Raw genomic sequence first — 23,253 nt, 5'->3', positions numbered from 1 at the left:
GGTACTATAAAGTACACTACAAAAATACCAATCCACTACATCATACATGTGACCTTAAAACACAGAAGAAATTATGGAAGCCAAGCCCTCGTAGAAAACTGGTCAAAGAAATTTGAGCTGATGCTTTGTTTTCTAGCAAGAATTACTGTAAAAATAAGGGATGTGCAATCCATTTTTCAGATGTCTCAGAGTAGATGTGGTAGTACCAGTTTGAAAGAATTTCCTAATATCTTCTGTCCTTTATAGTTTAAACACAGCTAAGAGCCAAACAATTAGGTATTTGACCAAAAAAAAGGTCAACAGGAAGGTAGGTCTCTATTTGACACTTTGCTGGCATTTTTCAGATTACTTTGCAATTCCATACACAACAATAAATCACCAAGCAATTAGTTTGCACTTTGAAAGAGAGGGTGCTTTAAAACATCCCTCATAGAATTGCTAGGGCAGAGATAAGGGCCTGAGGAAGGTAGCTATTGTCTCACCAGTGGTGGTCATGTGCTTTGAATAAAGGTGGGCAAAAGGAAAAGAAAGAATAATGTAAAGTTGTGAGCATTTGAGAAAGCCTGAATTTGACTGATGGGTCAGTTACCAGGGGTAATATACTCTCTGGAGAAGCCTGTAAACAGAGTTCTCATGTCTCACAGCAAGCATGGGATGGGAAACCAATGAGAATGCAAGTTCCCACTGACTGCCTGCTAGCAGGTAGGCTTAGGTGAACTTGGTCCTCACTGATGACACATACTCCATGATGCAATGCAGTCTTGTGGTCTTCAAATTCTTTTTTTCTTAAGCTGCAAAATCCTTTTATCAAAAGATAGCACATATGGGAACTTAACAGATTTAAATAAACCATACACGTTAATGGTTAGTTGGTATTTGAATTTTTGGGGGTGGTGGTGCACAGCCCTACTTGCTCATCCACCCCATCTCTCTACCCTCCTTCACTCTTCACCAGACTCCTAAAAAACTCTAGAACACTAGTACTCCAAGAACACAGTCTGAAAAGCCTCTCACTACTATTTTACAAATTTTCACTTCTTTTAGCTACCGAATTTTAATTGACCATCTGCTATAAGAAGGTCTTTATGGTAGTTTTATGGGAAACACAGGAGTTTTGGTGTCTTTACTTTATTATGATGTTGAAAGCCAACTGGCTTGCCATTCCTGTGGGACAACACTGGTTCCATAGCTGAACAATGTAGAATTACTGTCAGGTCACTTCACCTGTTTGAAAATGCTTTGTCAGGGGTCCCTGGGTGGCTCAGTCAGTTAAACATCTGACTCTTGATTTTGGCTCAGGTCATGATCTCACAGTGCGTGGGACCAAGCCCTGTGTTGGGCTCTGTGTAGACAGCCCAGAGTCTGCTTGGGATTCTCTGTCTCCCTCTCTCTCTGCCTCTCCCCTGCTTGTACTGTCTTGCTCTTTCTCAAAATAAATAAATAAAATAATAAAAAAAGAAAATGCTTTCTCTTTTGTAAAATGGAGTGACAAATAGCAAAATGTCAGGTCCTTAGAAGCCATATTTAATAAGTGACTCACATCCTACTTGACCTCTTCTTTTCAACTTTCAGGGATCTACTCACATGAGTACACACACACACACACAAACACACACACACACACACACACCTAAGTTAAGACTCTTTAGAGAGTAAAACATATTCAAAATCTAAACTCTTTGCTGAGATGAGGACACATGTAATACCTAATTAGGAATATGGAATAAGACCCTATAGTACAATGTTTTCTTTTTATAACCTGAAACATCTTCATTCTTACTTTTAAATAAGCTAACAAACAAGCTAACAGTTGTTAGTAATAAAATTATTTCTAGTCATTTAATACCTTTTTCCTTCACTGTGGAGAAATTATAACAAGTAAATGATGAAGTCAATGGTGGGCAAGAAGAGAAAAGCCTATAATAATTAGCTCATCTTTCTTCCAAGAGGGAATAATATCTTATCTAGCCCAGATAAGACAGTAAGGGATGATATTTCTGCAGCTGTTCCTCAGTGAGCACTGATGTTCCCTCAGACTGGAATGGCCTGCACTTACTCATGTCTACCATCTTTACTCTGCTAAGCTCATGGTCTAAACTCTAAACATTTGATTAATTTATTATAGAATGATTAGTGTTTGAATGTATCAAATAAATCACATTGCCAATTAGAAAATTAGCAATTAGAAAAATCGACATATAGAAGGTTTTCTTATTTTGGGGGAGGACAAGGCTTAGGAATAATTTAAATTTACAGAAACCACTCTTGTCTTGAGGGGAAGATGAAAGAGTAGGAAGACTCTGAGCTCACCGCGTCCTGCTGATCACTTAGATTCCACCTACACCTGCATAAATAACCCAGAAAACCACCAGAAGACTAGCAGAACGGAGTCTCTGGAGCCAAGTGCAGACGAGAGGTCCACGCAAGAGGGTAGGAAGGGCAGCGAGGTGGTGCGCGCTCCATGGACTGGAGGGAGGGAGCCAGGGCGGAGGGGCGGCCGCCGGCCAAGCAGAGCCCCCGAGTCTGGCTTGCAAAAGCGGAGGGGCCGGACGGCGTGTGTTCCGACAGCAAGCGGGACTTAACATCTGGAAGGTTATAAGCTAACAGCTCTGCTCAGAGAACAGGAGGGTTGGAGGACAACGGGAGGGAGAGTTGTTGAGCCCCAGACGACAGAGTGCAGCTTGGTGGGGAAAAAAGGCGCTCGCCAGCGCCATCTCCCTCGCCCATCCCCCAGCCAAAATCCCAAAGGGAACCAGTTCCTGCCAGGGAACTTGCTTGCTCCGTGCAAACACCCAACGCTGTGCTTCTGCGGATCCATCCCTCTGGTGGGTCTGACTCCCTCCCGGTGCCCCAGGGCCCCTCCTGAAGCGGATCACCAAAGGAAAAGCGAGCTGAGCCTGCCCCTCCCACCCCTGTGCACCTTTGCGATCCACCCCAGCTAATACGCCAGATCCCAAGCACCACAAGCCAGGCACTGTGCAAGTAGCCCAGACGGGCCACACCACCCCACAGTGAATCCCGCCCCCAGGAGAGGGGAAGATAAGGTACACACCAGTCTTACTATGGCCCCAGCAGTGGGCTGGGGGCAGACATCAGGTCTGACTGCGGCCCCACCCACCAACTCCAGTTATACACCACAGCACAGGGGAAGTGCCCCGCAGTCCCGCACCACTCCAGCGACTATCCAAAATGGCCAAACGGAAGAATTCCCCTCAAAAGAATCTCCAGGAAATAACAACAGCTAATGAACCAATCAAAAATGATTTGAACAATATAACAGAAAGTGAATTTACAATAATAGTCATAAAATTAATCGCTGGGCTTGAAAACAGTATAAAGGACAGCAGAGAATCTATTGCTACAGAGATCAAGGGACTAAGGAACAGCCAGGAGGAGCTAAAAAATGCTATCAATGAGCTGCAAAATAAAATGGAGACAACCACGGCTCGGATTGAAGAGGCAGAGGAGAGAATAGGTGAACTAGAAGATAAAATCATGGAAAAAGAAGAAGCTGAGAAAAAGAGAGATAAAAAAATCCAGGAGTATCAGGGGAAAATTAGAGAACTAAGTGATGCACTAAAGAGAAATAATATACACATAATTGGTATTCCAGATGAGGAAGAGAGAGGGAAAGGTGCTGAAGGTGTACCTGAAGAAATAATAGCTGAGAACTTCCCTGATCTGGGGAAGGAAAAAGGCATTGAAATCCAAGAGGCACAGAGAACTCCCTTCAGACGTAACTTGAATCGATCTTCTGCACGACATATCATAGCAAAACTGGCAAAATACAAGGATAAAGAGAAAATTCTGAAAGCAGCTAGAGATTAACGTGCTCTAACATATAAAGGGAGACCTATAAGACTCGTGACCAATCTCTCTACCGAAACTTGGCAGGCCAGAAAGGAATGACAGGAGATCTTCAATGTGATGAACAGAAAAAAATATGCAGTTGAGAATCCTTTACCCAGCAAGTCTGTCATTTAGAATAGAAGGAGAGATAAAGGTCTTCCCAAACAAACAAAAACTGAAGGAATTCGTCACCACTAAACCAGCCCTACAAGAGATCCTAAGGGGGATCCTGTGAGACAAAGTACCAGAGACACCGCTACAAGCATGAAACCTACGGACATCACAATGACTCTAAACCCATATCTTTCTATAATAACACTGAATGTAAATGGACTAAATGCACCAACCAAAAGACATAGGGTATCAGAATGGATAAAAAAACAAGACCCATCTATTTGCTGTCTACAGGAGACTCATTTTAGACCTGAGGACACCTTCAGATTGAGAGTGGGGGGATGGAGAACTATTTATCATGTCAATGGAAGTCAAAAGAAAGCTGGAGTAGCCATACTTATATCAGACAAACTAGACTTTAAATTAAAGGCTGTAACAAGAGATGAAGAAGGGCATTATATAATAATCACAGGGTCTATCCATCAGGAAGAGCTAACAATTATAAATGTCTGTGTACCAAATACAGGAGCCCCCAAATATATAAAACAATTACTCACAAACATGAGCAACCTTATTGATAAGAATGTGGTAATTGCAGGGGACTTTAACACTCCACTTACAGAAATGGATAGATCATCTAGACACACGGTCAATAAAGAAACAAGGGCCCTGAATGATACATTAGATCAGATGAACTTGACAGATATATTTAGAACTCTGCATCCCAAAGCAACAGAATATACTTTCTTCTCGAGTGCACATGGAACATTCTCCAAGATAGATCACAAAAGAGCCCTTCATAAGTATACAAGAATTGAAATCATACCATGCATACTTTCAGACCACAACACTATGAAGCTTGAAATCAACCACAGGAAAAAGTCTGGAAAACCTCCAAAAGCATGGAGGTTAAAGAACACCCTACTAAAGAATGAATGGGTCAACCAGGCAATTAGAGAAGAAATTAAAAAATATATGGAAACAAACGAAAATAAAATACAACAATCCAAACGCTTTGGGATGCAGTGAAGGCAGTCCTGAGAGGAAAATACATTGCAATCCAGGCCTATCTCACGAAACAAGAAAAATCCCAAATACAAAATCTAACAGCACACCTAAAGGAAATGGAAGCAGAACAGCAAAGGCAGCCTAAACCCAGCAGAAGAAGAGAAATAATAAAGATCAGAGCAGAAATAAACAATATAGAATCTAAAAAAACTGTAGAGCAGATCAACGAAACCAAGAGTTGGTTTTTTGAAAAAATAAACAAAATTGATAAACCTCTAGCCAGGCTTCTCAAAAAGAAAAGGGAGATGACCCAAATAGATAAAATCATGAATGAAAATGGAATTATTACAACCAACCCCTCAGAGATACAAGCAATTATCAGGGAATACTATGAAAAATTATATGCTAACAAGCTGGACAACCTGGAAGAAATGGACAATTCCTAAACACCCACACACTTCCAAAACTCAATCAGGAGGAAATAGAAAGCTTGTACAGACCCATAACCAGCGAAGAAATTGAATCAGTCATCAAAAATCTCCCAACAAATAAGAGTCCAGGACCAGATGGCTTCCCAGGGGAGTTCTACCAGACGTTTAAAGCAGAGATAATACCTATCCTTCTCAAGCTATTCCAAAAAATAGAAAGGGAAGGAAAACTTCCAGACTCATTCTATGAAGCCAGTATTACTTTGATTCCTAAACCAGACAGAGACCCAGTAAAAAAGGGAACTACCGGCCAATATCCCTGATGAATATGGATGCAAAAATTCTCAATAAGATACTAGCAAATCGAATTCAACAGCATATAAAAAGAATTATTCACCATGATCAAGTGGGATTCATTCCTGGGATGCAGGGCTGGTTCAACATTCACAAATCAATCAATGTGATAGATCACATTAATAAAAGAAAAGATAAGAACCATATGACCCTGTCAATCGATGCAGAAAAGGCCTTTGACAAAATTCAGCAACCTTTCTTAATAAAAACCCTCGACAAAGTCGGGATAGAAGGAACATACTTAAAGATCATAAAAGCCATTTATGAAAAGCCCACAGCTAACATCATCCTCAATGGGGAAAAACTGAGAGCTTTTTCCCTGAGATCAGGAATACGACAGGGATGCCCACTCTCACCACTGTTGTTTAACATAGTGTTGGAAGTTCTAGCATCAGCAATCAGACCACAAAAGGAAATCAAAGGCATCAAAATTGGCAAAGATGAAGTTAAGCTTTCACTTTTTGTAGATGACATGATATTATACATGGAAAATGTGATAGACTCCACCAAAAGTCTGCTAGAACTGATGCATGAATTTAGCAAAGTTGCAGGATACAAAATCAGTGTACCGAAATCAGTTGCATCCTTATACACTAATAATGAAGCAACAGAAAGACAAATAAAGAAACTGATCCCATTCACAATTGCACCAAGAAGCGTAAAATACCTAGGAATAAATCTAACCAAAGATGTAAAAGATCTGTATGCTGAAAACTATAGAAAGCTCATGAAGGAAATTGAAGAAGATATAAAGAAATGGAATAACATTCCGTGCTCATGGATTGGAAGAATATTGTCAAAATGTCAATACTACCCAAAGCTATCTACACATTCAATGCAATCCCAATCAAAATTGCACCAGCATCCTTCTCGAAACTAGAACAAGCAATCCTAAAATTCATATGGAACCACAAAAGGCCCCGAATAGCCAAAGTAATTTTGAAGAAGAAGACCAAAGCAGGAGGCATCACAATCCCAGACTTTAGCCTCTACTACAAAGCTGTCATCATGAAGACAGCATGGTATTGGCACAAAAACAGACACGTAGACCAACGGAATAGAATAGAAACCCCAGAACTAGACCCACAAACGTATGGCCAACTCATCTTTGACAAAGCAGGAAAGAACATCCAATGGAAAAAAGACAGTCTCTTTAACAAATGGTGCTGGGAGAACTGGACAGCAACATGCAGAAGGTTGAAACTAGACCACTTTCTCACACCATTCACAAAAATAAACTCAAAATGGATAAAGGACCTGAATGTGAGACAGGAAACCATCAAAACCCTAGAGGAGAAAGCAGGAAAAGACCTCTCTGACCTCAGTCGTAGCAGTTTCTTACTTGACACATCCCCAAAGGCAAGGGAATTAAAAGCAAAAATGAACTACTGGGACCTTATGAAGATAAAAAGCTTCTGCACAGCAAAGGAAACAACCAACAAAACTAAAAGGCAACCAACGGAATGGGAAAAGATATTTGCAAATGACATATGGGACAAAGGGCTAGTATCCAAAATCTATAAAGAGCTCACCAAACTCCACACCCGAAAAACAAATAATCCAGTGAAGAAATAGGCAGAAAACATGAACAGAGACTTCTCTAAAGAAGACATCCGGATGGTCAACAGGCACATGAAAAGATGCTCAACGTTGCTCCTCATCAGGGAAATACAAATCAAAACCATACTCAGATATCACCTCATGCCAGTCAGAGTGGCCAAAATGAACAAATCAGGAGACTATAGATGCTGGAGAGGATGTGGAGAAACGGGAACCCTCTTGCACTGTTGGTGGGAATGCAAATTGGTGAAGCCACTCTGGAAAGCAGTGTGGAGGTTCCTCAAAAAATCAAAGATAGACTTACCCTATGACCCAGCAATAGCACTGCTAGGAATTTACCCAAGGGATACAGGAGTGCTGATGCATAGGGGCACTTGTACCCCAATGTTTATAGCAGCAATCTCAACAATAGCCAAATTATGGAAAGAGCCTAAATGTCCATCAACTGATGAATGGATAAAGAAATGGTGGTTTATATACACAATGGAGTACTACGTGGCAATGAGAAAGAATGAAATATGGCCCTTTGTAGCAACGTGGATGGAACTGGAGAGTGTTATGCTAAGTGAAACAAGCCATACAGAGAAAGACAGATACCATATGTTTTCACTCTTATGTGGATCCTGAGAAACTTAACAGAAACCCATGGGGGAGGGGAAGGAAAAAAAAAAAAGGAGGTTAGAGTAGGAGAGAGCCAAAGCATAAGAAACCCTTAAAAACTGAGAACAAACTGAGGGTTGATGGGGGGTGGTAGGGAGGGTAGGGTAGGTGATGGGTATTGAGGAGGGCACCTTTTGGGATGAGCACTGGGTGTTGTATGGAAACCAATTTGACAGTAAATTTCATATATTGAAAAAAAAAAAAGAAACCACCCTTGTATAATGGAAAAATATTTTACCACATGTTTGAGGCTTTTCTTGTATTTTTTTAAGACTCTGAAATTTCCTGCTAACTAATAATGATTTAAATCCATTCGTGAAAGAAAAACCCACTAGCTACAAATACAATAGGATAAAAATAAGTGGCTTAAGGGACAAAAGTGAGTCTATTACAAGCCTACGTGGGATCCTCAATTTCAGTGGGGTATGGTTTGAGTTTCTTTCCCAATGAGGCAATATGGTTTTAGAAAAAGGATGGTTTTTTTTTTCTTTTAATTCTGGTAAAATATACATAACATGAGATTTATCATTCTAGTCATTTTTAAGGTTAGTGTTCTCCTGGATCAGAGAGGCCAATTCCTTCTGTGTCACTATTATTTTATACTCAGACTTACATTGCTATTCTTTTTTTTTAGTGGTAAAATAATCATAACATAAACTTTTAACCAGTTTCAACCATTTTAAAGTGTAGAATTTAGTGGCATTAAGTACATTCATATTTTTGTGCAACCATCACTACTATCTAACTCCAGAACTTTTTCTTCATCCTGTGCTGAAATTCTATGCCACTCTGAACCATAACTTCCCATTTCCCTCTTTCCTTAGCCCCAGTAACATCCAATGTACTTTATGTCTATGAAGATGACTATTCTAGGTATCTCATATAAGTGTAATCACATAATATTTGTCCTTTTACATCTGTCTTATTTTTGTTAGCATAATATCTTCTAAGGTTTTCCATGTAGCACGTGTCAGAATTTCCTTCCTTTTTAATATTGAATACTATGAACTGTACACACATATAATGTGCTTATCTATTTATCTGTCAAAGAACATTTGGGTTGTTTCTAACTTTTGGCTATTGTGAATGATGCTGCTGTGAACTCTAGTATACAAATATCTGTTTGAGTTCCTTCTTGCAATTTTGTTTGGTATATACCCAGAAGTGGAATTGCTGGATCATATGGTAATACTATCCTTAAGAAGAGGCTAGTTTTGAAGAATGATCCAGTTTCAGATTTAGCTTAAATCCCTAGCAGATGCATAATCTTGGGGAATATAGCATGGTGGTTATGTGAATGAGCTCAAGAAATGTGTATGGGTCCACATCCTGGCTTCACTGTTGCCTAGCTGTTATTCGGCCTGTCTGTGCTTCAGTGTGCAAATCTGTGTAATAGGAAAATAAGTGTTCTGATCTCACTGGGTTCGTATAAGGATTAGCTATTATCACCCATTTGTTCCTTTATTATGCCTACAATAATGACTCATGAATGGCTTTAGAGGGATCCATGAACCTCTCAATGTTTTAGGTAAATTTTTGTGTACAAGAGCATTTGTAGATTTTTCTGAAAAAGTTAGTGGTTTATTTTTCCCTTTCTTAGATTCTTAGATGGGGCCCTGATCCATCAAAGGGGAAGAAGCACTGCCCTAAAATAAATTAGTGGTCTATAATTTAACACCAAGCCTAACAAATGTGAGCTTGATTAGGCAGGTTTATAAAATGTTCCATGATGCTTTTAGGATGAGATAGTCTCTATGCTACCTTTGTTCTTCTGGCTAAATTCCAGCCAAGGAAATCCCCTTGCAGAAATTCCCTTTCTGTTCTCAACTATTATCATGTTGCTACAAATGGTTTTGAAAAGAGAAAAAAAAAAAAAAAAAAAAAAAAGAACGAAAAAGAGAAAGGAAAAGAAAGAAGAAAAAATTGAATAAATCCCTAATTTCATATATAAAAATTAAATATTTAATTGTCATAGACGCACCAAAATGTGTAATAATTAACCTAACTTTGGATAACCACTTGTTTGGGCTTAACTTAATAAAGTAGCCCACAGCTTAATGCAGCATACCAATTTTCTTATTGTTCAATTCTTCAAGTTATATGTTAAGATCCTCTGAGGAAGATCAATGGGATGCATCATAGTGAGAAAGAGCAGTAATGATAAAGAAAAGCCCATGAAGCCTGCAACAAAGCAGCTCTATCTCTTTAAAGAATAAAACTGTGATGGAAACCCTTCCCTCATAATTAGCAAAGGGTCTTTTTAAAGGTTCTCCATTGATGTGGTGTAGCTGAACCTCCCTTAATAATAATTATGCCTAGATTAGCATACCACTTTTAACATCTCAGAGTGTTCACAGGCTTTATCCCAAAGTCAGCGTGGGCTTCCCCTGCTTCCACAGGGGCCTACAGGTCTTTACTGCCATGCCTTCTGTACTGGGACAGAATAGAAACCTGCTGCATTGGCATGCTGGGTCCAAACCAGTAGCAGAGTGGTACCACATAGTCTGTGGCATAAATCTTTATCCACTGACACTTGATCCTCCTCATGAATAAGATAAGTGAAGCAAAACTAGTTTGCAGTAAGTCTAACTTAAGAATTCCAGAAAAGAGAACTTTAGACCTTGGAACTATTCTGTATCAAACTCATCCAAAATGCATTTAACAAATGCTTACTGGCTGTCTAAGGACCAGGCCTCATTCTAGTGCTGGAGACACTGCAGTTAACCAATCAAAGCCTTTGCCACTACTGAGTTTACATTCCAGTAGGGGAACAGAGACAATAAAATAAACAAATACATACACAGTATGAGAGCTGATAAGAAGTACTATGGCATATTTAAGGAGCAGCAAACGTGGAGGAGAATGATGGGGTGTGAGGTTCCAGGAGCTTAGAGCCTGATTTCATAGAACCTTGTCACTTACTGTAAAGATTTTTTTTTTAAGTTTATTTGTTTGTTTGTTTAGAGAGTGAGTGCGAGCACACTTGCATGCATGCAGGGCAGGGGCAGAGAGAGAATCCCAAGCAGGCTCCTGACGCAGACCCATGCAGGGCTCAATCTCACCATGAGATCCTGACCTGAGCTGAAATCAAGAGTTGGACGCTTAACCCACTGAGCCACCTAGGTGCCTGGTAAGGAATTTGGTATTTACTTAGAGTGAAGAGTGAGTTAAAAAGCCACTGGAGGATCAGATTTACATTTTAGTGGCATCACCTGACTGATGTGATAAAAACAGATTGATTGGGCATGGGCTGAAGCAGGGAGTAACTGTTGCAATATTCCAAGTGAGGAGGGGAGCCTGGGTGGCTCAGTCAGTTGAGCGTCCGACTTTGGCTCAGGTCATGATCTCACGGTTCCTGAGTTTAAGCCCCACATTGGGCTGACTGCTGTGCGCAGAGCCTGCTTCAGAAGCTCTGTGCCCTCTCTCTCTGTCCCTCCCTCTTTTGTGCTCTCTCTCTCAAAAATAAATAAATGTTAAAAAAAAATCCAACTGAGGACAAGAGTGATAGTTCCCTTATGCTCATTTTAGTCAAAACCTACCTTCTGCTCCAGGAAACTACTGATTTGATTTCTTTTTAAAAATCACTATAGATTAGTTTTAGTGGTTCTAGAACTCAATATAAGTGGAAGACAATGGGGGTAATGGAGAGGAGGGGTGGGAAGGAACAAGTGAAGGCTGGGCATGGAGGGGGTGGATACAGCATTCACCAATAAGAAGAGATATATTTTATTGTTCCCTCTTTGTTCGTTTTGTAGTTTGGAAGATATTTTGAGCTGGAACTGTTAACTGCTGTGGGTTAGGCCATATCATGCAGCAGGCCTGAGAGTTCTTAGATGAGCAGAAATGAGATGTGCTGTGTGCCCTACCCTCCTTAGGTAGGAACCTCTCCAAAGGTTTGATTCCACAATCGCCCTCTGTGTGGAATGTACAGAGGACTTTCAGGGCACTGGAGCTTTCGTTACCTGGCCTTTTTTGAACTCTCCTCTTTGCTATGAGTCACTTTCCAATAAACTGATGCATATATAATTAATTCCGTTTATTGTGCTACTTGTCACCCCTTTGTTACCATTTACCTTCATCCCATAAAAGACCAGCAAACCAAACTTAAAGCAGTTTCACACCTATATGTCTCTACAATGTCAATAATTCTCTCACCTTTAAAAAGTGAAAAATAATAAGAATAAATACATTTTTAAAAACTTAAATTCCCTCATAATTCTGTCACACAACTGCTGATATTTTCATATATGTTGTCTTCATTTTTGTGCACATGCACACCTATTATATATAATTGTAATCATAGTTTACAAACGATTTGTGTTCTTCTGTTTTTATCATGATACAGATTTAATTTTAACCATTAGTAAAAAAAACTTTTATTAGTTTATTATGTCACTAATCAACTACTTTAAAAGTCTGAACAAGTTCTGATCACCTGAAGTGATTAACACATTGGTTGAAAAGATAATAGACACTTAACTTTTAACAATTCTGGAACCTATTACAATGTTTTTAAATATCTTATATATATGTCAATTGTATCTCAAGAAAATGAAAGAAAAATCTTATGTAAGTTAAAAGATGGTTGGTTATATTAAGTGTAATAATTTTTTGGTACATTCAAGCCCTAAGTAACTAAGCATCACCACTACCGAATACAATTTGAGTGCATTCTGTAGAGCCCAGTCCCAGTTACTAAATTTAAAAAAATGAATAAAGCATCAGCCATACCCTTGAGGGAATCATTGTTTCTTTTCCACTAAAATTAACCAAACTGGCAAAGTATCTACAATAAACATGGACTTTCATATCACTTCCTTACTTTAGGGAAATAAGAAATATCACGAACAACAGGTGGCACTCTCATTGTGGGATGAAAACAAGGGTAAAAACATATACAATTTAATTTGCAAGTTGATAATAGTAACTAATAGATTATTCAATAAGCAGTGTGCACTCTGGCTGCCAGTACCCATTTCTGGTTGCACGAAGTTAGTATTTAACAAGAAAAGTCTGTAATTTTCTTAGACACAAAAACACAACATGTTTTCAAACAAGTTCAAAGTAATTTGTGTCATTAAGCCTTCTGAAAGGTTTGAAGGCCATGATTGATTGACTGATTGATTTTTTGAAGAGAGAGAGAGAGAGAGAGAGAGAGAGAGAGAGAGAGAGAATGTATGCAAGTGGAGCAGAGGGGCAGAGGGAGAAAGAGAATCTCAAGCAGGCTCCATGCTCAGTGCAGAGCCCAACACAGGGCTTGATCTCATGACCATGGGATCATGACCTGAGCCAAAATCAAGAGTCAGATGCTTAACCTACTGAGCCAGCCAGGCATCCCTGAAGGCCATGATTTAAAAGAGGGGTTGGCCATTGGAAAAAATATTCATAGTTTTTCATGTCACTGCCACCAACTACTGTCCCAAATGCAATGCAGTTTCATAAAGGACCATCACTGTATTGAAGTCCTGAAGCAAGTCAGTAGCATGCAGTAAGCAGGAGGTTAGTATGAAGTTAGAGGGCCAAGGGCTCTTACAGGAGAATGATTCAAGGGTAGGTCAAACCACACTGTATGCTTCCACCCTGGAAATGAAATTAAGTTAAAATGAGTACTTTGGGGTTGCCCTAAAGAGGAAAAGTGGTCAGAGAAGAGAATCCTACAGGTGTGTATGCAAGAGGCTAAGAATGGATGTGGTTATAACTGTGATAGTGGTAGTGGTAGGGGGTTACTAGGGGGAGGTGTAAAGTGTAGACCATTGGAAAGGAAGTATATATGGGATGACTGCGTGGATATCAGCCCTGTATGTTTTTAGCACCAACTATAGCATCTTCTTCTTTCATCCAAATCACTTCCTATAACTATCATGTATAAGTTTTTACAAGGGTGAACATTCTGCATCAATACCTTAAAGAGGGCTCTGAACTCAAGAAATAATCCAGTGCAGAGCCATACTTTCTTGTATTTAAAAACAATGTTGAGCCAGGAATATGGAAATAAGAAATGATCTGCTCACTTACCTTCTCCAATGCAGCTTGAACAACTGATTCACTTTCTGTATCTAGGGCAGATGTAGCCTCATCTAAGATCAGGATCTTTGGGTTTCTAACTAAAGCTTGAGCAATTGCGATTCTCTGTTTCTGTCCTCCACTCATTTGTGCTCCTTTTTCTCCTACCAAGGTATTAAATTTCTGATGAAAAATAGGAAAGAGCACAGAAACAGAAGGCAGCATGATCAAATTATTAGAATAGGCAATGACAGGCAATAACAGTTGTGTTTTAATACCACCTTAACCACTACTTCAGCCTGGCTGCTTTTGACCTTTGAGTTGTCCTTTGTGAAAACAAACAACTGTTGGAAAAAAAAGAGTTCAATAAAGAGATGACCAAAGGAAAATTTGGCTAGGACTAAAAGAAATGAGAATGTATGATAGTCAAGGATTTTTAGGGAGATTAATAATATTTGAACCAATCTTGAAAGTTTTTAAAAACAATTTAAAATGTACTGATATCTTTAAAAGAACTGCTGTAATACAAACACATTCTTAACTATCTGAAATGTTTAACAGCAATTTAATATATTATTCACAATTTCCTTCCTGGATATTCTGAAAAAAGTATGAAAAGATTAATGCAAAACAAACTTCTCAAATTTTTTTTCCGTCTTGGGACACTTTTGGACCTGTCTTTTATTTCCTTTACTTTTTATTTTTTTGGGATATACCTCTTTAACAAATGAGATATTTGAGGTTGGAGGTAATTTCTAGAACTAATGAAGCATAGTTGTAATATTGTATTGGGTTAGGTCCATGACCCAAAGATCATTTCTTCAAGGATATAAATTTAAATAGTTTTCTAAACCTTTGATTTCTAGAGTTTGACCTTTACATTAAAAAAAACACATAGGGGCACCTGGGTGGCTCAGTCGGTAAGCCTCCGACTTCGTCTCAGGTCATGATCTCGCGGTTCTTGAGTTTGAGCCCTGCATTGGGCTCTGTGCTGACAGCTCAGAGCCTGGAGTCTGTTTCGGATTCTGTGTCTGCCTCTCTCTCTCTGGCCCTCCCCTGCTCGTGTTCTGTCTCTCTTTCTTTTTCTCTTTCTCTCTCAAAAATAATGGACATTAAAAAAAAAAAAAAAAAAAAAAAGAATTGGTTTGTTGATATCCACAAAATAGCTTTCTGAGATTTTGATTGGAATTGCACTGAATCTATAGATCAAGTTGGGAAGAACTAACATCTGGCAATACTGAGTCTTTCTTTCCATGAACATGGAATAGCACTGCATTTTAAAAATTCTTCTTTGATTTCATTCTTTATATAGATCTTGTACATATTCTGTTAGATTTATACCTAAGTAATTCATTTTTTGGATGTTAATGTAAATGGCATTGTGCTTTTAATGTCAGATTCCACTTGTTCATTGCATATATATAGGAAAATGATTGATTTTTGTATGTTAACTTTGTATCCTGGAGCTTTGCTATAATTGCAGTGGGTATTTTTTGGTCTGTCTTCTTTTACTTAGCATAATAGTTTTCAGATTCATTCATATTGTGTGTATCAGCAATTCACTCCTATTTATTTCTGAGTAGTGCTTCACACAATGTGAATCTACCTTAAGCTACCAACTTCAGCAAAAACAAATAAAAACACAAAAAAACCAAAGAGCTCAGTTAATTCTGATTTTCAGTTAACAGTGAATACTTTTCTTAGTGTAAGTATATTTCATACAATATTTGGGATATACTTATGATAAAATTATTCATTGTTTATCTGAAATTCAAAATGAACTGGAAATCTTGTATTCTATCCAACAACTTTATATCAGTTGCAATTTATTCAGCTGCTGCTGAACATTTGCATTATTTCCAATTTTTGAATATTATGAATAAAGCTGCTATGAACATTCATGTACAGAATGTTCTTGTGGTCATATTTTCATTTCTTTTGGAAAAATATGTGGGAATAGAATGCTGAGTCACAAATGTATTATAAGGTTATTATGTTAACATTATAATAAAGTGTCAAATTTCTTTCTAAAATGACTGTACCAATTTCACTTTATTCAGAATGAATAAGAGATCTAATTGATTTACATTCTCATCAGAAGTTATTATTGCTATTATTTTTAATTTTGGCCATTCTAACAAGTATGAAATGGTATCTCATTGTGGTTTTACTTCACATTTGCCTGGTGACTAATAATGCTGAATATTTTTCATTGGTATATTGTCCATTTCTTTGTGTGTGTGAAATGAAATGTCTGTTCAAGTTTTTGTCCATTTTTCTGTTTTATTATTGTGTTTGTTATAAGAGTTCTGTATATATTCTGAGTGCATGTCCTTTGTCAGACCTGTGTATTGCAAATATTTTCTTTCACTCTGTGTTTGGCCTTTTTATTTTCTAAATAGTGTCTTTTAAAAGGTTTTGATTTCAATAAAGTTCAGTTTATCATTTTTTAAATAGTAAATGCTTTTCTACCTAAGAAAAGCTAACTTGGCTTGGTTACATCAAGGTCACAAATGTCTTTCACTTAAGTTTTTGTTTTTGAAGTTTGATAGTTTCAGTTTTTATATTTGATTTAAGATCCATGCCACATTAATATGTATACATGGTATGAGGGAAGGGTCACATTTTATTTGTTTTTCCAGAAGGATATCCAATTTTCCCAGCACCATTTGTTGAAAAGACTTTCCTTTCTCCCAACAAATTAACAATGGCCTTGTCAAAAATCATTTGACTAGATATGTGTGGGTCTATTTATGGACTCTATTTTTTCCACTGATCTACATTGTGCCATTTTCACTTTCTTAATGCTGTCTTAAAATTATATATTGTAGGTCTTCCAGCTTTGCTGGTTTTTTTTTCATAACTGTTTTGTCTATTTTTAGTCCTTTAAATTTTCAAACAAATTTTGGAATTAGCAGGTTGATTTCTAGACACAAAAAAGACTTCTGGGATTTTGATTGATATAGCATCAAATTTATCAATTTTGGAAAAACATGTATCTTTAAAAATACTGAATTTCTAAATCAATGAATAAGTTACACTCTATTTAGATCTTTAATTTCTTTCAGCAATGTTTCATAATTTTTATACAGAAGATTTACACCTTACATAAAATTTAGTCTATTTTAATATTTTTTGATGCTATTGTGAATGCCACTGTTTTTGAGAGAGAGAGAGAGAGAGAGAGAGAGAAGGGGAAGGGCAGAGGGAGAGCGAGAATATTAAGCAGGCCTCATGCTCAGTGCAGAGCCTGACATGGGGCTTGATACAATGACCCTGGGATCATGACCTGAGCCGAAATGAGGAGTGGCTACTCAACTAACTAAGCCACCCAGGTGCTCTGTAGATGCCGCTTTTAATTTTGATTTCATTTGTAATTGTTGCTATGATTTAGAGATCTAGTTGACTCTTTTTATAGTTACAGGTCTTACTAAGATTATTTCTTTTTTAAAAAATTTTTACTGTTTATTTTTGAGAGAGAGAGAGAGAGAAAGCGAGCTTGGTGGGGGGGGGAGGGACAGAGAGAGGGAGACAGAGAACTCAAAGCAGGCTCCAGGCTCTGAGTTGTCAGCACAAAGTCCCATATGGGGTTTCAACTCACGAGCAGTGAGATCATGACCTGAGCTGAAATTGGATGCTTAACTGATTAAGCCACCCAGGTGCTCCTAATATTACTTTTTTTTGAGTGACTTTTGGTAGTTTGTGTCTTTCAATGAACTGACCCGCAGCTAAGTTGTCAAATTTATATAAAGGCATAGCCTTGTTCATAGTATTCCTACAACATTTTAATGTCTTTAAGATTAATAGTGATGTACTATCTTTCATTCTTCCCATCGGTAATTTCTCTTCTGTTTTCAGATTCTTCATCAGCCTTGCTACCATTTACTGATTTTATTAATCTTTTCAAGGAAACAGCTTTTGATTTTAATGATTGTTTCTAATATTTTTCTTTTTTTCTTTTTTGCTTTCACTGATTTTTGTTCTAATCTCGATTATTTCCCTTCTTCTGCTTGCTTCGGGTTCAACTTGCTCTTCTTACTCTAGTTTCCCAAGTTGGAAAGTTAGTTGATAGATTTTAGGTCTTTTTTTCTTTTCTAAAAGAAGAATTTAGTGCTATAAGTTTCTCTTAAAGCAGTTCTTTAACTGTATTCCGCAAATACTGATACATAGCAGTTTCAGTTTTATTTAGTTAAAAAAGTCATTAATTTTCCTTGAAACTTCCTCTTTCAGCCAGAGATTATTTAGAAGTGAGTTATTTAATTTTCAAATATTTGTGGATTTTCCAGATATATTTCTCTTAGTGATTTCTATACTTTAATTCTATTATGGTTTGAGAACATATATTGTATGTTTTCTTTGAAATTGCAAAGTTGTTTTTTTAACGGCCCAGAATATTGTTTACTTCAGTGAACATTCCATGTGTACTTGAGTAGAATATATTCTGCTGCTATTGGGCAGTGTTCCATAAATGTCAGTGAGATCTAGATGGTCAGTAGTATTGTTCAGGTCATCAACAGCTGTACTGATTTTCTGCCTACTTGTTCTATCAAGTACTGAAGGCTTCAACTAAAATTGTGTGTTTGTCTGGTTCTCCTTTCAGGAGCAGCATTTTTGCTTCATGCATTTTGAAGCTTTTCTTAAGTGCTTAAGCATTTAGATTATAATTTCTGGCTTATGGATCATAGTTTCCTATTTCTTTGTATATCTAATTGTTGCAGAATGTACACTGAATTCTGTGAATGTTACGTTGCAGAAACTCTGAATTCTGTTTTCTTCTGAAAACAAAGTTAATTTTTGTTTTAGTAAGCAATTCAAACATTGCCTGATCATCTTGAACTTGTGTAATTCTGGTTTTACGCTTTGTTAAGGGAATCTGTAGAAAGTCTCAAAATTTGGCAGCACCCAACCGGTAAGTTCTGTCTCCTCTGGGGATCTTGTCATGGCTTGATTTTGTTAGGGTAGGTCTAGAGTCAGCCTACTCTAAGGTATGGCTTTACTCTTAAGGTGTGGCTTTTTTTGGTGGCTCAGCTATATGTCTGGGGTATTAAAAAATGTTAATGTAATCTCTCCATTCTGGCTGGGCTGTGCTTTCAACAGACTTCCAGTATCTTTATTCTACTCTCAGCTTTGTAGCAGCTGCTCTCTAGTAAGCCTTGGGAAGTCTTATCTTCAGACAAGCATTTCCAAGTGGTGCTTACAGGGACTTCTACCCCCACACCTCACTCCACAGGTCTCTCGTTGCCTCTCCAGTTGCTTACGCTGTCCTGAAACTCTATCTCTGTCTTTCAGTTTAGTGAAGTGCCATGTTCTGTCTAGATTCTAGTTCATAGAGATGGGGGTCAGAGGTGTGTTCCTCTGCAGAATTGCTGCAAATTCATGGAGTTTCCTCATGAGTTTCCTTTCTCTCTGGAATCACAATTTTGTGCTACCTCTTGTTCAATGCTTGGAAACATACATCCTATGCTTTTCTGGTTGTTGATGGGAAAACGCTAGCAAGTATCAGTTAATCCTAATATATTAATTTTAAAATATGTGTATATCATAGAAATAATGGCATTTATTTAAACACATATTTCCTCAATCTTTCCATTGGGGATGTCTGGAACTTTTATTTATTCCTGTGCTTACTATTATTTCTCTGCTCAACCATGGCTGTGAAATTTAGTTTCCATCATGAGCCAGTATCTTTAATTTGTTCTTTGGATTATATTTTTAAGATTTATTATTAATTATATAGCAAGGGGCATCTCTGTATAAATACTGGACTTTTAGTAAGGCAAGTAGTAACTTACAGAGTGTGATTTAAGATGTCCCAGAAAATTCCTAATTCCAAGTGGGAAACTAAAGATCTTTGGTGTTTGACGAAGGGAAGTCATTCAAAGTGCCAAAAGAAAGGTCAAAGAAAGGAAGTTTGCTTTCGCAAACTACAAGGCAAAGGATGAGCTTAAGCCATTAATGAGTTTGCTATTCCAATTATGACCATAAATAATGGGGATAAAAGGTAATTACTGATATAACAAAAGTTTTTATTAAAAGAAAAAGAAAGAGCAAAAATTATTATGACCCATGGAGTATGGGTTATAAAACATATACACTAAAATAAAGTTTTTTTGTTATTGTTGCTTTTTGATATAGTAGAATTTTATTCTGTACTTTTATTTCCAATCTCATCCTTTCATATTTTACAGGGTGCTCCCCACAATAGTTTCACGTGATACTGAGGAATGAATACTTTGGGAAATGTAAATAAATGGCTTTATAGCTATCAATTTTAAATACCTTTTAGGATCTGATATGTCCTAATATCAAGAATCTTAGTTTACTATATCTCTTTCCAAGTATGATAATACATTTCCTGTCCAATATTGGATCTATGTGCTTCTAAAAATGGTCATAGTTTTCCTTTTGCCTTACCATTGTCTGTGACAGTCCCACTCTTAGCCACAAGATGGCCTTGCAAATCAACATTTGGCAGACATCAATTCTCAGCTTGGACTGATGAATTTGTTTCATATTTCTTTGTTATATTTTAATATATCCTTCATTTATTTTTCTTTTCCATTTGCAGTGAGAGCCAGTAAGAACTAAATATGGCTTTAAAAAACTGACCTTCAATGATGCATTTCTTCTTTTGGTTGCTGCCATGCTTTCTCATTCATAGATGTTTCATCTAGGACAATTCAGCAGTTATTCACACTCCTCCTACTCTGTACAAGTTATTGTTTTGTTACCTTATTTTGGAACATTGAACTGCTTTAGCTCTAAATAAGGACACAGGTTACATAGTGTACTTACATTGGGAAACTCCATTACAAAATCATAAGCATTTGCTTCCTTTGCTGCTTTCTCAATCTCTTCATCGGTCACACCACCTCGTCCATATTTAATATTATTATTAATGGTGGTCCCAAACAAAACAGGCTCTTGGCTGACCACTCCAATATGTTCTGGATAATACTGAACATTTAAAGTTCTGATGTCATTCCCATCTACTGTGATCTGCCAATCCAAAGGAATAAATCATGTGGTGATACCTTACACTGCACTGGGTTTAGAGTCTTTTTCTTTAGTTCAAAGTGTAAGCTGAGAAGCAGGCTATTTCAGGAATCAACGATTGACTTCTTTTGATAAAATATTTATAGCATGTGTACTGTCAACAGCCTTTTCTGGTAGATGTGAACCAACAAAACCTCAAAAAAAAACACTGGCTTAAAATATTGCCAAACCACTTGAATATCCTTATTTTAAGATCCACAAATTAGGTACTACATAGATCCCTGGCTATAGGAGCCACAAATGTTGTCATGTAGACACATGTAACAAACTTCAGTTTTGTTAACTTAAGACTGTTGTGACCTTTGCATTTTTTTCTAGGAAATACCCTTTCTTCAACACCTCATTCTGCTGCAAAAGTCAAAAGTGTCTTCTATTCTTTCATATAAATAATAGTAAAAGAATACTGTCTTCTCCATAAATAGTGCCATTACCCATTACCCCACATATTCCAATGACAGAAGCCGAGGTTTGATAATTATAACTCCCAGAGCTTCTCTTTATCACCCACTCTGGAATTCTCTCTGGGCATGGGTATTCTATGCAACTGCTTTATATATGGAATGCTTAACCATAATTTATTTATTTAATATTAGCATGGATACATGAATCTAGTATACTCCAAATGAAAACTTAGGAAGTCAAATTTAAATGAACCAGGCTCTAGGAGAATAGATTTTCTTTTAAAAATAACAGTTGAAAATTTGAATAGAAGCATTAAGATTTATGCTTCTGTGACTATCATAGTCTTGTTCTCTATGCTATTTACAAGGGTAACAAAGTCAAGTGCAACATTATGGATGACAGAAAAAATGAGAGAGCATATTTTCTGCAGATATTCTGCTGGGATGTTTTGAGAAATGGAAAAACTTGTAAATTCTGGGTACTACAAATTATGTCATTTTCCTCCACAGCTTTCATCACCTTCTAAAATACTATATAATTTACTTATTTGTGGTTCTCTACTTATTACAATGTAAACTCGATGAGGGTAGAGGTTTTTATGCTTTGCTCATCTATGTTCCCTAGTACCCAGAACAGTGCCTAGCAATAGGTGCTCAATAAATATTTGGTGGATGAATGAATATGCAGGAAAGAAAATGATATGGCTTCTCTCAGGTCCACTGTTAAATCAAAGTTCAGATAGCTGTAAGTTCCCTATAGTAAGTGGTATTTCCTAATTTCATCATGTGAGCTATGCATGATTTTGCTAGGTACACTTACAAAGCCGTTGTCAGGATCATATAACCTCTGAAGAAGCTGGACTGCAGTACTCTTCCCACTGCCGTTGGGGCCAACCAAGGCTACTGTCTCTCCAGACTTAATTTTGAGATTCAGACCTTTTAGGATCTATTGGGATGTAGGGGGAAAAATTCTATATAACTAGGATAAGTGAGAATATGATTCACATATTTTCAGAAATTTAATGTAGAATTATAAACAGAAAAAGAATTCTGTGACACTTAAAAACAAATTTAGACCTTATTTTGTTTCATGTACATGTATAATAAAAATCTACATAATTTTGGAAAATAATAGTTAAAAATGTCTTACCATCTCTGTCTATAAAAAGGAGCTCTAGATTAAAAGTACACAAAGAATATTAACTAGCCACAGCAAACTGTTCACATTTTCGGTGAAATACTTTATATCAATTTCATGACTACTAAGTTAGTAAAAGTTTTTTTCTTTTAATTTGCAACAATTGAATGAAATCTTGCCAGATATCTTCATGAGCTATTTAAGGAAGTTCTTTCTTAAAAAAATATATATTTAACATTATTGAAAAATACAGTAAAACCTTGGCTTGTGAGCATAATTCATTTCAGAAACATGCTTGTAATTCAAAGTACTTGTTTATCAAAGCTAATTTCCCCATAAGAAATACTGGAAACTCAGATGATTCGTTCCACACCCCAAAGATATTCATATGAAAATGATTACAATACTGTAATATAATATAAAATAACAAAGTAAAAACAAAATAGAAAGAAAAATAAACAAATTAAGCTGCACTTACCTGGCTGGTGTGGGGGAGATGAGAGAGAGGAGGCCTATTGTGCAGGACGACTTTCACTATCACTAATGGAATCACTGCTATCTATTGAATCAATGGAATCTTTTTCTGCATGGGGGTCACTGTTACACTTACACGGGTGTCGACTACAGTAAAGTATTAATAAACTCTTGTCATACTGTATTTAATATAACTGGCAATAAGGCA

General features: G+C 37.2%; 1 protein-coding gene across 1 annotated transcript in view; it reads right to left on the bottom strand.

The window, feature by feature from the left end:
* Nucleotides 1-23,253, bottom strand: part of ABCB5 (ATP binding cassette subfamily B member 5) — a 140,639-nt gene that overhangs the window by 68,916 nt on the left and 48,470 nt on the right. Inside the window, exons 12-14 of the mRNA XM_045495045.1 lie at nt 22,254-22,379; nt 20,772-20,975; nt 13,989-14,159 (exon numbers count right to left, since the gene is read on the bottom strand). Of these exons, the coding sequence (XP_045351001.1) occupies nt 13,989-14,159; nt 20,772-20,975; nt 22,254-22,379 (501 nt within the window). The remainder of the gene's footprint in view (nt 1-13,988; nt 14,160-20,771; nt 20,976-22,253; nt 22,380-23,253) is intronic.

Source organism: Leopardus geoffroyi, chromosome A2 (genome assembly GCF_018350155.1).
Source record: "Leopardus geoffroyi isolate Oge1 chromosome A2, O.geoffroyi_Oge1_pat1.0, whole genome shotgun sequence".
Lineage (NCBI taxonomy): Eukaryota > Metazoa > Chordata > Mammalia > Carnivora > Felidae > Leopardus > Leopardus geoffroyi.
This window is presented reverse-complemented; position numbering and strand designations above follow the sequence as displayed.